Source organism: Paroedura picta, chromosome 9 (genome assembly GCF_049243985.1).
Source record: "Paroedura picta isolate Pp20150507F chromosome 9, Ppicta_v3.0, whole genome shotgun sequence".
Lineage (NCBI taxonomy): Eukaryota > Metazoa > Chordata > Lepidosauria > Squamata > Gekkonidae > Paroedura > Paroedura picta.
This window is the reverse complement of record NC_135377.1, coordinates 36,709,771-36,724,040: the sequence shown is the minus strand read 5'-3', so window position 1 is coordinate 36,724,040 and position 14,270 is coordinate 36,709,771. Positions and strand designations below refer to the sequence as shown.

The 14,270-nt window shown below is 36.9% G+C and overlaps 1 protein-coding gene across 9 annotated transcripts in view; it reads right to left on the bottom strand.

Annotated features, from left to right (window-relative positions):
* Positions 1 to 3,321: 3,321 nt before the first annotated feature.
* Positions 3,322 to 14,270, bottom strand: part of PLAG1 (PLAG1 zinc finger) — a 38,094-nt gene continuing 27,145 nt past the window's right edge. For 6 of the 9 annotated variants that reach the window (XM_077352370.1, XM_077352368.1, XM_077352365.1 and 3 more), the window contains 2 exons: positions 9,875 to 10,233; positions 3,322 to 9,370 (listed from right to left, as the gene is read on the bottom strand). In XM_077352370.1, the coding sequence (XP_077208485.1) occupies positions 8,107 to 9,370; positions 9,875 to 10,116 (1,506 nt within the window). In that variant the 5' untranslated portion in view covers positions 10,117 to 10,233 and the 3' untranslated portion in view covers positions 3,322 to 8,106. The remainder of the gene's footprint in view (positions 9,371 to 9,874; positions 10,234 to 14,270) is intronic. The other 3 variants (XM_077352372.1, XM_077352371.1, XM_077352373.1) reach the window with 1 other exon arrangement.

Sequence of the window (14,270 nt, the reverse complement as noted above, 5' to 3'; positions counted from 1 at the left end):
ATCAGTTTTGACACACACATCCTTTCATCCTTTCTATGTATTTAAACTGAATGTTTATTTAAAAGTTTTTGAGAAGCCATTTCAGTGTATGGTGATGTACTTGATGCACAAATAATGCACAGCAGCAGTATGTAATAAAGCCTTTCTCAACTTTTACTGTTGAGAAACCCCTAAAAGTGATGTCAGCAGGACAAACTTTCCTTTCATGCCATCAGAAGTAACATTACCCAAACACTCCTACCAGACGTGACATCACCAGGCCTCTCACACAGTTCAAATAGTGATAGCACAGAAATATTTTCATGATTTGTTGACATATCTGTTCATAGAGGAATCCAAAGTCTGGGCTTCTCCATCCACTTATTATCCAAATTAGCTCATGATCAAGCTGCATCATTAGTTAAGCAGCGGATACAAGACAATCGACGTCAACTGGACCTGAGTAAAGCTCCAACTTTTTTGGCCCCAGTTAAAACAAGATATGTTCTGGCCCCTGCCACTGATCTGTTTCAGTTGGTAATAAGCAAAAAGGGGTATTTACCCTTGCAAGATGCTCCGTCTTGCCTTCAGGTCTTGTAGAGGGTCGCTATAAGAATATTCCCCTTACACTGAGACAATGTTTTTGTGGGACTGGTGAAATTGATACAAGAGAGCTTATATTGTTCCATTGCCCTGTTTATGTAGACATTCGTAGCAACTTGATTGAACCACTCCTTAAAAAGTTGCCAGAACATCACGATGAAGATCAAGCAAAGAGGCTGCTAAGTGATGAGTCCCCCCAGGTGACAACTCAGCTGGCTAAGTTTTGTGCCGTCGCCATAAAAATCCGACACTCTAAAGTAGCATAATTGCAAGTTCTATTTTATGATGTTTTAAATTGCATTATATCAAATGACCATATTCTTTTGTTTTTTTATGTATTAACCTCATACAACTTGGTCTGAACGACTGTAATAAAGTTTGAACAGAACAGTTCAAATAGTGACAGCACAGAAATATTTTCATGATTTGTGGACAGAACCATATCTGCACTCTAGGCTACCAGCTTGCTCTTCTTCACTAAAGGAAGCCTGCAGAAACAAGACTGGGGCAGACCTATGCTGCTCAGTTGCACTCCCCACCCATGCCAGAAACAGCCAACGCAGGACTATGCTGTTCCATCACCAATGCCAGAGACTGGTCGAGGGCATATGCTGCTCTGTGCCCCCATCCCTCCTGCGCCAGAAACAGAGCCAGGGCAGGCCTATGCTACTCCCCCCCCATTAAGTTAAAATGAGAGTACTTACCTCTCTGGACTCCAGTTGCTATCATATACAACAAGCCTGTCATTTTGGTAGCAGGGGGTGGGTTGACATATATGGTCATATCACCCAAGAATTATTTTAAAATATTTAAAAAATATTTTTAATTAACTCCCACCCCATCGATGAAATCCTCCCAGGGCTGCCACAAAATCCCATAGTTTCACAAAACCCTGTAGTGTAGCACTTTATGTACCTCCTACCTTTTCCCAGTAGTTTCTGCATGTATCATGGGCATAACTAGTATCAATGGAAGAGTCTGTAGTCCAACAAAAGGTATAGGGACAGAAGGAATGTATTTGTGGATATTTGGCAAAGTTAGAAGCAGGTCAGTTTCTCTGGAAAACCACTAACCCACCATTACTGATCTTTCACTACAATCTAAATCTGGGAACATTAGGCAAGTACATCAAGTTTGCACACACAGGTGACACACTCTCAAGGCATCTTGGAACATATCCAGGAATCCTTTGCAATATACAAATAGGGTTATAGAATCATAGAATATAATCATAGAGTTGGAAGGGGCAATACAGGCCATCTAGTCCAACCCCCTGCTCAACGCAGGATCAGCCCAAAGCATCCTAAAGCAAAGCTGGCTGCACCGATTGGCCCTATTCCAACTTGGACAGCTGGACACGTCCCACCCCCTAGGCTGTTTCACAAATATATAGAGGAACAACAATGGATAAGGATAAAATTTTAAAAAAATCTGCACAGCCAATCAAGTTTCCAATCATGAATCAGGTCCTGCTGTGCAAAATCCCAACCCATTTTCTAAAAGGATCTGGTGGCCAGCAAGAAAAATGACAGAGGGCACTATGGTGCCCATGTGCACTAAAAAGCTGGAACACCCTTGTTCCAAAATTGTGTTTTAGTTAAAAAGTCCCAAAACAGCATAAAATGAGCATTTTAAAAATGAGAAAGATTTAGATACAAAAAGCAAATGAGGAACTAGCAGGAAAATAAAATGGTACACACCCATGGCCCATTTCTCTGGAAGTCTCCATTGAGAAGATTGATTGGCTAGTACCTATATCCCTTAAAGTAGCGATCCCCAACCTGTGGGCCGCGGACCATCGACTAATTGGAGGTGGGCCCCCCCGGCCCTTTACAACACACTTCGGGTGTCATTGTCTCCCATCACTCCCAGATGGGACTATCTCGTTGCAGAGAAACAAGCTCAGGGTTCCCATTGATTTGTCATTGACATGAGTTAAAATTTTCATGAAAATAAAATGTTCCTTATGTTCATTGTTGTCACGTGTCTGTATCTTATTTGGAAGGGATGTTTAAACATTACCATAGCGATCAGAGAGCGTTAGGGCAGTGGTTGAGAGTAGAGGAGTAAACTACCCCACCGGGCCTCAGTAAAATTGTCAAGCGTTGAGTGATCCCCGGTGATAAAAAGGTTGGGGACCACTGTGGTCCCCAAACTTTTTATCACTGGGGACCGGGTCAACGCTTGACAATTTTACTGAGGCCCGGGGGGGGGGTCTTTTGCCGAGAAAAGTTGCCACCACCTGAGCCCCTACGCCATTTGCTTTCCTGCAGGCGCCCCTGACTTTCCACTGCCTGCTGGGGGGCACTGCCGGCAACAGCTGCGCAGTGCCACACCAAGGGTGAGCCCCAGGAATGATGGCCACTGGAGAGCCCGCAGCAGAGTGGTAGGGCAGGTGAGCCCGCGGCAGAGCAGCCCCTGAGACAGCAGCTGGGGAGGAAGACAAGGAGGAGCCACGACCCAGTACTGACTGATCCATGGACCGGTCCCGGTCTGCAGACTGGGGTTTGGGGGCCGCTGCCTTAGACCCTATTGCCACAGACTTTGTTTTATTGACACTTTCATCTAGTTTCAGAGGGGGACAGCATCTACATTAGGTCCAAATTTAGGGCAAAGATTTCCAGTTAATTGCATCTTTAGATTAGAAAGTTGAAATACATTAGCATGATATATTCAGTTCACAGTCTTTTTGTAATATACCCACCATGTAATTTCAGACATATTCTGTACATAACTAAAACCGTTCTGTAGTTTTATTGATATTTTGTGGAGTTCACATATTTCTGTACAGCAAACATAACACTGTAGGCCACAAGAAGCTGCAGCACTATTGTTTAATAGCAGCAAGTTATATTTTTATCAGAGTATGTGGACAATAAATAGTCTGTTTCTTTGGATATGAATGTTTAAAATGAATTTCTGCTGCAGCTTCATAATGTGATAGCTAATTTACAGAGCTTATACACAAAAATATATATGCAATCTTTTGTCTATATTTTATACAAATACAACAGTAGTTTGTGAATACATTTCAAAGTACATATACATGATAAGCAACTCAATTTCCCATATCACAGGATAGTAACTTTAAATGAAATACACAAATTCATTCTGGAATGCATTTTTTTCTATTTTTGACTCAAAATCTGTGTCGTCAAATATTTTAGCACACAAGTCCAAACATTCCACTATCTACAAATATAATTTCAGCAATCCCAGTAAGGTTCAGGTGTCTTTCTTTTTACAATGTTTCCTAGTCTGTCAGTATTCAAAGGGCTCTTAGAAACAAGCATGCTCTTCACTTCACACTATATTAAAAGCCCCCTTTCCATTTCCCATCTTCTAGTTTTGAGAATAGTAGGCTTATCTGGGTATAAATTTGCATGTCCAAGTTTTTTTTCTGTATTTTCTTTTGTATTACAAGTGCATATGAATACATGGTGGTGTACAAAAATTCATTAATGACAAATTAAGTCACAGTATAAAAATATATCATACATCTATAAATCTAGTATAGGCCTTTCTCTATGGATAAAAATACATCAGTCTGAATGAGACAGGGAGGTCTGTAGCACCATGAGAGGAGTTGTATCCCACGTTACATTAGCAGCATGATCCACTATAATGATTCTGCAGGAGTGTTTCTGAGAAGATAAACATTCATTCCGGTTCAACTGTACCACTGAAGCTTATACAGAAAAGTGTTTGCATGCAATTAGCAACAGTTTTGTGTCGATTTTAGGGTTAAATAACTGATAAAAAACATAGCATTCAACACAACCACCCTTATTTAATAAGGGTTATAAGGGACTATATGATATACTTTTTAATTACTATGACATCACTCCAAATGGTCTTCTTCTGTAATGTCAAATGGGTGGCTTTGAATTGTATACTGACAGGATGCAGATAGGCAGCTGAACCTACACAATATACTTCATAACAAGTAAGTATAATGTCTAGGCTGCATTACTAAGAGGCACATCATTTTTAGCTGATAAACCAGTGTATGAGACAAATAATTAAGAGCTTAATCCTTCTCTTTACTCTAACAGGCACAGGACAACCCTATGTTGAATTCCACAGCAGCATAATTATAGTAGGACATCAAATCTTTAAAATACTGCATATCAAACATTCTGAAAATTGCAATCCTAAGCACTCATTTGGGATGTCCCATTAAACTCAGTGTGACTTCTGAGTAAACATGCATAGGAATGGGCTGTAAGGCTGAATTCCTGTGCCTAATGTAATTCCCACTGAAACACATGGGATTTACCTAGCATTAGTGGGCATACAACTGCAAACTCTAAGACTCTTGAGTATACATTTAACAATGGTTAATTACTTTTAGACTTGTATTAAAAATGGCAGTAGAAAAACAGCATAATTTGAAATATGTAAACCTAGGGAAGTCCACTGTAAAACCCTTTTAAAAGACACACTGGTTCTGTGCAATATAGCAAATTGATACGAAAACACTGCAAGATGTACCTGTTTAAAATTACATTGTTTACCATTTTGTACCCAAAGCATTATATTAAAGGCCCACATATGTCATCTAATGGCACTTGAACAATTATAATAAAAGATTTTATCATAGAAAGCATAACCTGTAAGAAATTCTCTTTTATAAAAGGTTTAGGTTCTCTTTTAAAAGTGCTATATCTTGTATTATGTGTAACAAAGAAGTTGATCGAACTTTAGTTTAACACATACACACACACAGGCACATACTCCTCAACAACAACAACAACATTGGCCTACAATACATATAGAGCTCACTAGGCAAAAGATCCTGAAAATATGTACTCTTAACATTCATTATTAGCTTAATAAAGCAATCAGGTTGGCTCATGTTTTAGTCAGTATATGGTTTCTGAAAACCTCTACTGCCAAATGAATAAATCACTCTATTCCACAATTCACTACTAATAAAACACAAGCAAATTATATATATATATATATATAAAATATATTTTTAAATCCATAGCAGAAATTTAGAAGTTGCAAAAAATGTGGTGCATGATCAGCCAGCACACGCCACATTCCACCCTTAAGAATCAACCCAGTAACTATAAAACAGGCTTTAAAAACTTACATTTTGAAGCTGCCAATAATGACTGCCTTAATGATAGCCATAAAGCACTAATATGTAAATACTGCCTACACTATCAAACTGCTTCCACATACACATACATCCTACTTCAGTGGTGCATACACAAGGTGTAGACAACTGCTGAAGTACTAACTGAATGAGGTTCAATATCTTGTCTTGAGGTCCCAACTACTAATTTTAAGTGCACCTGTCTAATTAATCCCATCTGACAACCTGAAAGAACTGCCATAATAATATGGATCCATTAGAAGTATTAAAGAGTACTGGCAAACCTGTTTTCTTTTTCCTTTTAAATCAAGTTAACCAGCAACTAACACTGAAAAGATAACATTGTGGTAGCGTGCTTCATACATACCATTCCCTGTGAAATACTATAAACAATGTAGTGGTAATCCTCTATTGGAAACGGAAAGGTTCCAAACAAGTTCAATTCACTTCTGAAATCAATGAAATGCGTTTTTTAATACTTGTACAAAGGCATTTCTACGTGAATTATACATCTGTTTCAGTGACTGATAAATGGGATAATGAAGGTCAATCCCTCAGGTGCTGATTCTGTAAAATGCTGAATATGTTCAACATCTACAAAAAGCAAATAAGGAAGTTTCATTTCTTCATGAGATCTGATTCCTTTGAAGAAATAAAGCCCTTCTATCCCTTCTAGGGAAAAGAAAAAGAAAATGAGAAACATCCAAAAAGATTTCCACTTTTTTGCCATTTGAACCATGATGTAGCTTTATAATATTTCTAATAATATTATTATTCTGACATCTGTTCTCCCCCCTTAAAATTATGGTGCTAAAATGCTGGAAAGCAATATTGAACAAATCATTCCACTAAAGATACATTTAAGCAATCTGTTTCATAGAAACTAAAGGAAGCAATCATGCAGCAGAGCTAAAGTCTACTTTGAGAAAGTATTCTCACAGCATATTGGAGCAGCCTGCAGAATTTTGAAAGGTATTTTCCTTATTAATACATCCTTATTTTAATGCCTTTGGAACACAAACATTAGAAAGTTACTATTCAGTAATAAAATTTAAATACATTTCAGTATAAAATAGTAAAATCACACCTGCATATGGTTCCTACAGTAAAAAAGTAGGAACTAATGATACAAATATTGGGAACCAAAGTTCCTTAAATGGGAATAACTTTTGTTTTTGTGAAGTATATTTATTTTAACCACTTTAAACCTTATACTCATTCATGCAAATGACTGGAGATATTTATGTCTTTTTAAAATTCATCCTAAAAGTGACAAGACTAGAATGTTACCAAGTTATAGCAAAACTACATTTTGCACTTAGATATCACAGTTTTTCCCTCTTTTGGTTATCAGGGGTAGGAAACATAAGAGGATCTTTTGAAAAGAAACAGCAATTTGACATACAGCATGAGTAGTCATTTTGTCGTTACTTTCCTAAATACCCTAGTATTTCAGATAAAAGTGGCATAAGCAATATGCTTTTACTTCACTCCTAAGAGTCCTGTTTTTTAATTCTTGGCAGTGACAAAAATCACTAACCAAATACCCAGGTGTAGTAAGTATGATCACCATCTAAGCTGTTGCTTGGGGTGATATTACACACCAGATACACAACTCAAGATATCTGCTTCAATGAAAATATGGAAAAATGGATTTCCAAATTTACATTCATTTTCTAAATGAAGGATAATCAAATGAACAAGATAGGAGCTAATTGTTCTGGCTAGACATGAGCACATCTTTGAGTGCCAGTTGGTAAAAATGAATATTTAAGGTGAAGAATAATGCATTCTATAAAATAATTATAAAGTGTTGAGATAAAACATTTCTGCTTCAAAGGCAGCTCTTAATTTTGCCTCTTGTTAAACTTAAACTTGCCAATCAGGAACATTATTTTTGCCAAATTACAATTGCACTTAATTTATATTTCTTCCTTTGAAAACTTTTGCAAAAATAATAGGACCAGACCTTTTGATGTCTACATATATATGCTGCACAATTGTAATACAAGAGTTAAATTTTTACTGTTAAAATATTTAAGGTCACAAATAAAGCAGAGGTTTTTCTGATTTTTTTCAAATCAATGTTTTGTTGCTATTCTTAGTTATTAAAATAGCCACCACTTATTGACAAACAGAATTATCTATTCTTAATGAAAATTTAAACAAGGGATACATACATTTGGTGGGAATGGTTCCATATTTAAAAGCATGGGTCTATTGGCAGTGAAAACTGATAGTAAACATCCATGAAAAAACACATTCAAAGTATTTTAAAAGTTAATTTGAATTTCTTACTGGCTTAACGTGATTGGTACTGTACAAAAGTAGATTTACAATGACATCGTAGGCACTACATTAATAAAGTCACCTAAGGCATTTCTACAAATAAACTGTTGCAAGGCTGGTTTTTCATCCTATTGGAAAGCTTGATGAAAACGTGGTAGGGTTGTGGTTGTGTTTAGACTGCTTGTGAATGCTGCTGACAATGAATGTAAAGATCCAAGACCTATACTATTACTAGGGTCTTGTGGATCTTGTGCTTGTGGAGGCAAGTGAGTCATAGAAGAATGTGCCTCCTCTTGTGTGTAACTCATTCCAAGATTTCCCACAGAAACAGAAGGATTAAAAGGAGGTCCATTGACTGGTATAAAATTGAACAACTGAGAGAAGTCCAGTGATGGGGTGCTTAGAGATTCACTAATGGAAACAGAACTTTTGGAAAGGGAAACATCCCCAGATCCATCATCTAGAGGCCCTACTTGGGGATCCAATCCTAATTTAGATGAAGATGCTTGAGAATCTTGTGATGAAGAAGGCATACCACTTTGCAGTTCCATTAAGTAACTTTCAATTTCCCCTTTCAATGGTTGCTCTTTATCAGTCATAGAAAGCGTATATGAGGTAGAACTGAGTGGATATTTTAGAGAAAGCTGGTGAGAAGGATGGACAGACTCCATATCTATTGGACAAGGCATTCCTAATGGTAATGATGTGGCAACCATTTGGTGAGCAGAAGCTGAACTCTGCATTGACTGAATTTGAGTGTTGTAAAGGTTTAATTGCAAGGTGTTTGTAAATGGCTTTGATGTCAGCTCACTGGAAGATAAAGACATCACTGGAAGCAGCTCATCCTTTATAGGCACAGAAACATTGCAAGTAAATGGGTCTAGAAGGTCCATCGGCTCTGTTTTGACCTTCAGAAGTTCTTGGTTGTGACTTTTCTTCATATGCCGTGTTAGGTGATCCTTCCGGCCAAATCTCTGCGCGCAATATTGACACAGGAAGTCCTTTCTTCCAGTGTGCACTACCATGTGTCTTCGGACATCCTTTCGGGTGTAAAACCGACGATCACAATGTTCACACTGGTGCTTTTTCTCCTTCACTCCACCTGATGATTTGCCTGCATGAGTTTTTAGATGCTCCAATAGCACCCCTGTGCTTTCAAATGTCTGCAAACATACTTTACAGGTGAGGTCACCACTTGTTGCGGCATGCAAAGCCAGGTGACGCTTGAACCCAAGTTTTGTGTTGTAGTTCTTTCCACATTCTTCACACTTAAAGGCCTCTTTATTAGGATTATGTGTATGTAGGTGATTCTTTAGATGATCTTTTCGATGAAACATTTTCTCACAATAATTACACTTGTGGGTTTTCTCAGGAGAATGAGTAGCCATATGCCTTTAAACACAGATATATTCTGTAAGTAATAATTTTGATCAAAAGGTACTTGTGTTCAATTTTAACAGTAAATATTAAACTAAAAAACTGTCAACAGTACATTTAGAGGAAACATGTCACTACAGATACTGAATGTCATACCTAAATATAATAAATCACAAACCGTTTGATTTCAAATGACATTTTAGTTGGAAGATTTTATGTTAATTTAATGGTTAACTGTGAATATTTCATTTATGTCCATAATGAAAATGCACATTCCACACAAACTTGCAACAAGTTTATACAAATGAAAAACTTTAAGCTTGCTTCTTTCAAAATAGACACAAAAACTTCAAAGATATTAGCATATAAAACTAAGCACTGTAATTTATAATACTATGATCTGATGTCTAAATTAACTCCCTGAAAATCAACTGATATGCACAGAGATATATACGTTTACAAAGCTTAAAATGGCCAACAAACTATAATATAATCTGAAAAATAAATAGAGTTTAATACCTTAGTAATTTGTACTTAGAAACAAAGGCCTTGGTGCAGTCTTGTTGTGTGCACTTGTAGGGCCTCTCTCCTGTGTGAGAGTATGAGTGAACCTTTAATTTCTCAACACTGTTAAAGGCCTTGTCACACAGTTGGCAAGGAAAGTTTTTTCTTGGTTTGGATTCACCACGCTTACGTTTCCCTGAAGGGACTTTCTGGGTATCTCTTACTTCTGACAAATCACCAGGAATGACAGTGGCCATCGCAGCCTAAACCAGGCCTTCTTGTTGGACACTTGGGAATTGCCCAACTCCACTAAATGATTTAGCTTTAGATGGCTTCTCAAGTTTCATGTGGTCGTTAAAGAAAGCAAAAGGGGACTGGAAAAAAAAATAAGAAACAACTATTTGTAACTACACTTAATTTTGAAGTTTACTTGCTAAGTGATGCTTTTGATTAAAGCTTAAATAAAGTTAGGTTCAGCTGGTCTAATGTAATATATTTAGGCTCTTTTAAGCTGTCTATCACAGCTCAAAAAATCACTGCTCAGATTGGACAGATCCACATGTGCCCTAAAGTATACTTTTCAGTTTTCTGTCAGGTTCTTGGGATAAGGTAGCAACATTTCAGGAGCTTATTAAATCTATAAAAACTAAAATAGCTGTGTATATATTTTAGCAAATATTTTCAATAGTTTTCTAAAGATCTGTAGCAAATTTAATGTAACATGTCTAAAAGTAAAAGTCATGGTTTTCAGATAAAATTTCATTAGAATAACTACTTCTACATCTTACTTAAGAGGGAGGAAAAACCACTGTGGAATCTGGATAGACTGTAGCATGAAACACGTACATAGTAGTGAAAATGAATGCCAAGTTATACAGTCAGCAAGTCTTGTTGTACAAGACTCTGAAAACAGTAGCAAAGCATGCATACATACAAGTTCTTCTTTTCTCTGAAAAGGCAGAAAATCAGGGAGAATGTTTCTAGTCATATCTTATGCCTTTTTAGATGTTATTCTAGTTTTTTAGATACAGGGTTTATGTTGTCTTTAAATATGGGCAGGCATTCACATGTGCAAATCCTTCAGCTGGTATTCCTGACTGGACTGTACCATTTCTTTTTTCACAATATGTAAATGTCCCTAGTGCTTACTGAAACAATTGAAAAATGATTCAGACAGTTTAAAGTGCTTATTCCCAAAATTATCTGGCTTCGGTTCCTAAATAGTATCACTATTATGCAGTCTTCTATCTCAAGAGGAACAGTCTTCTATCTCAAGAGTATTTCAAATATTAACATTTGTGACTAAAGATAAACATAATCAAAAACTATGAAGAAAACAGACTGGAAGCTAGATTGATAGAATGAGAGAAGGCAGGCTTAAGCACAAATGCACCATAGTAGAATTGAGGATAGGCAGCGTTCAGTTTCTCTTATTAGAATGATTACTCCAAATACTGTAAGGATCTTTTGAAACAAACCCTGTAGTCCCATGAAAACCTGGTTGCAATCCCAATACATAATTTTACAAATTAATTTATTTTTAAAGATATTGTCTTAAAGCCAGTCATCCAAAGGCAATAAAGTAAAATCTGTTTTCTGGGGGAAAGTCTGGGTTTTCGGGTTTATAGGAATTTTCAAACTAGCCCAACCATTTCTTTTTTTCCAATTCAATCCCCTGCTAATAAAAATATTTTGATCTCCACATTATGCCAACTGTTTTCTAGATTAACTAGGTAATATGAAAGATAAGATTTATAATTATTCATCTTGCCTGCCTTGAGAAAAGTGGCTGTTATCTTCCTCATACAGCTTTATCCGCACTAAATATTTTACATATGCTATCTGCACTTAAATGTTTATCCATACAATCTACCTACATGTCCTAGTACATTTTAGCCTTTTTTAGAGTCAGCAAATAGCTTTGCTGAATATGAATCTCATAGAGGTTTGAGGGAAGTAAAATGTAAATTTCATCACTAAAATATATATTTTGTAGAAAAAAATAAACCTAAACGTTCTTGACAGAGGTGTAGGGAAAGGGAATAATGTTGCTTGTATGAATGAAAAATGGGGGAATGCTCATGTAACCCATTTTTCAATGGTATTAATAGAAAAGCCTGATTATTAATTAGGTCAGGGATATGCAATCATTTTGCCCCAGAAATGCATATCTACCTGTGAATATGCTGGTATGTCAGCAAGGAAAAATAAAAGGTAGGTGGGGGTTGATGGGAATTCTTGGCCAGACATGCTTGAAACAACATAAGTCCCAGCCATTTTGTTAGTCACAGTTAATACCAGGAAATAATTCGCAGTCATTGTAAAACAGGTTTACAAATATTCATTTAGCATTAAGTATGATAAACAAAATAACTGGTGTAAACAAAATAGTAGAACAAGGGTTGTTGTGTTGCTCACCTCTTGAAAACTGAAACATGATTCAATACTAGAAGTAGTTTTAGTTCTTATATGACACTTTTGTCTACCAAAAGGAGTGTCAAAAGCAGCTTACAGTCACATTCTCTCTCATCTCCCCACAACAGACACCCTGTGAGGGAGCCCTGATATTACTACTCAGTCAGAACAGCTTTATCAGTGCTGTGACAAGCCCAAGCTGTGGCTAGCTGCGCATAGAGGAGGAATCAAACCCAGCTCACCAGATTAGAAATTGGTGCTCTTAACCACTAAACCAAGCTCACTACAAGCCTGCAGTCTTAGTTTAATCATATTTCCTACAAGGCAGATTCAGGTGGGTGGCCGTGTTGGTCTAAACCAGCCTTTCTCATCTCAACCTTTTTACCATTGAAAAACCCCTGAAACATTGTTCAGGCTTTGAGAAACTCCAGAAGTGGTGCCACTGTACAGAAGATGGTTGGGAAGCATAGCTATGTATATGCCCACTGGGGGCCCCTCCTCATTCCACCCCCTCCTGACCCATCAATGGTTTTTTTGGGAGGTGGGGGGGGGCAGGTTGACATGACCATATATGGTCATATAGCCCAATAAATGTTTAGCAGATTTTAAAAATATATAAACAAATAACTCCCAACTATTTGGAAAACCTTTCCAGAGCTATCAAGAAACCCCAGGGTTTCATGAAACCCTGGTTGAGAAAGCCTGTTCTAAAGCAACAGAACAAAGTTTGAGTCTAGGTCTCTTAAAGCTGCCACAGGACTCAAATTTGTTCATATTTCCAACAGCATACAATTGCCACTGATATGTTACCTAACGTGTGAGGGATGGAATATTTGCTATTTCCTACTCATTGATGACTAAATATTGTACAATGAAGTGTAATATCTGGAAAGGCTATCTTCTGAGATATTTACTGTGGAATCTCCTACAACAAATAAGTAACTTGCGAATGCTTGCTGGGCTGTCTACAAAGGCTTAAATGAACTGGAATGTTGTACCTGTTTCAACTATTCATTTATTATTTGATTAACAATCCAAGCAATCTCGAGTAATTCTAAACAAAAAAAGCAGATTTAATTCCTAATTTGCTATTTTATTGCTGCCATTCATACCTTTCTAGCTAATGAAAAAAGTATGATAAAGTGGAAATTAAGAAGCAGCACAGAAAAGCCCATCTTACCTCAAGATTTATTATAGGTTACTACAAGAGTGTGCAGCGCAAAACTGTGAGTTAGCAGAGGGAGAAAAATCAAACACAAAGTTTACAAAAATGCTTCACAGATCAGGAAAAAGCATAATTTTAAAGCCACATGATGCTTATAGTGTTTCAATTTCTTTGAGTGACAGTTGGCACCCTCAGGCCTTTAAAAAGTGATATCACCTAAATTTAATAGTTTATTTTGCCTAGTCATGGAGCATAAACACTTTTAAGAATTAGTCTTTCAATATTCACCTTTATGGTGTTGAACAAACTGTGTTAAACACAATCTCTAAAAAGAATCTTAGGGTAGAATTCACTCTTACTTTTCTGATATGAGGCAAAACTAGTTAATATGAAGGACCTACAATGTTCTGATATGCCTCGAAAACAATTAAGTTGTATCCAATCAGCTGTGTATGATGGGCTTTATGTATGTATACATGATTCCCCCAAGTTGTGGCCCTTCCATATTTCATGCTATTTTCCTCACCTTGAGCCAAGAGGAAAAGTGTACAAATATATTTTAATAATTTTGTATGGGTTCCCCAAATAATAACTTTTCAAGTCAGTGGAAGGAGGAAGCAAGAAAGATGTGTTCTACAAGTGGATCTCTCCTTACTCAGGTTCCTATGAACTGCTGCTAAGCTTTTCATCTTTAGAGCCCATTTTACCATGAAGGAAATGAAAAGACAAAACATAAACATAAAACTGTTTAGGATAATTGTGAGCAGCTGCCCTCACACCCTAATTAAATGTAATAGTGGCAGGACCTGATCTTAAAACTGGGAGCACAAA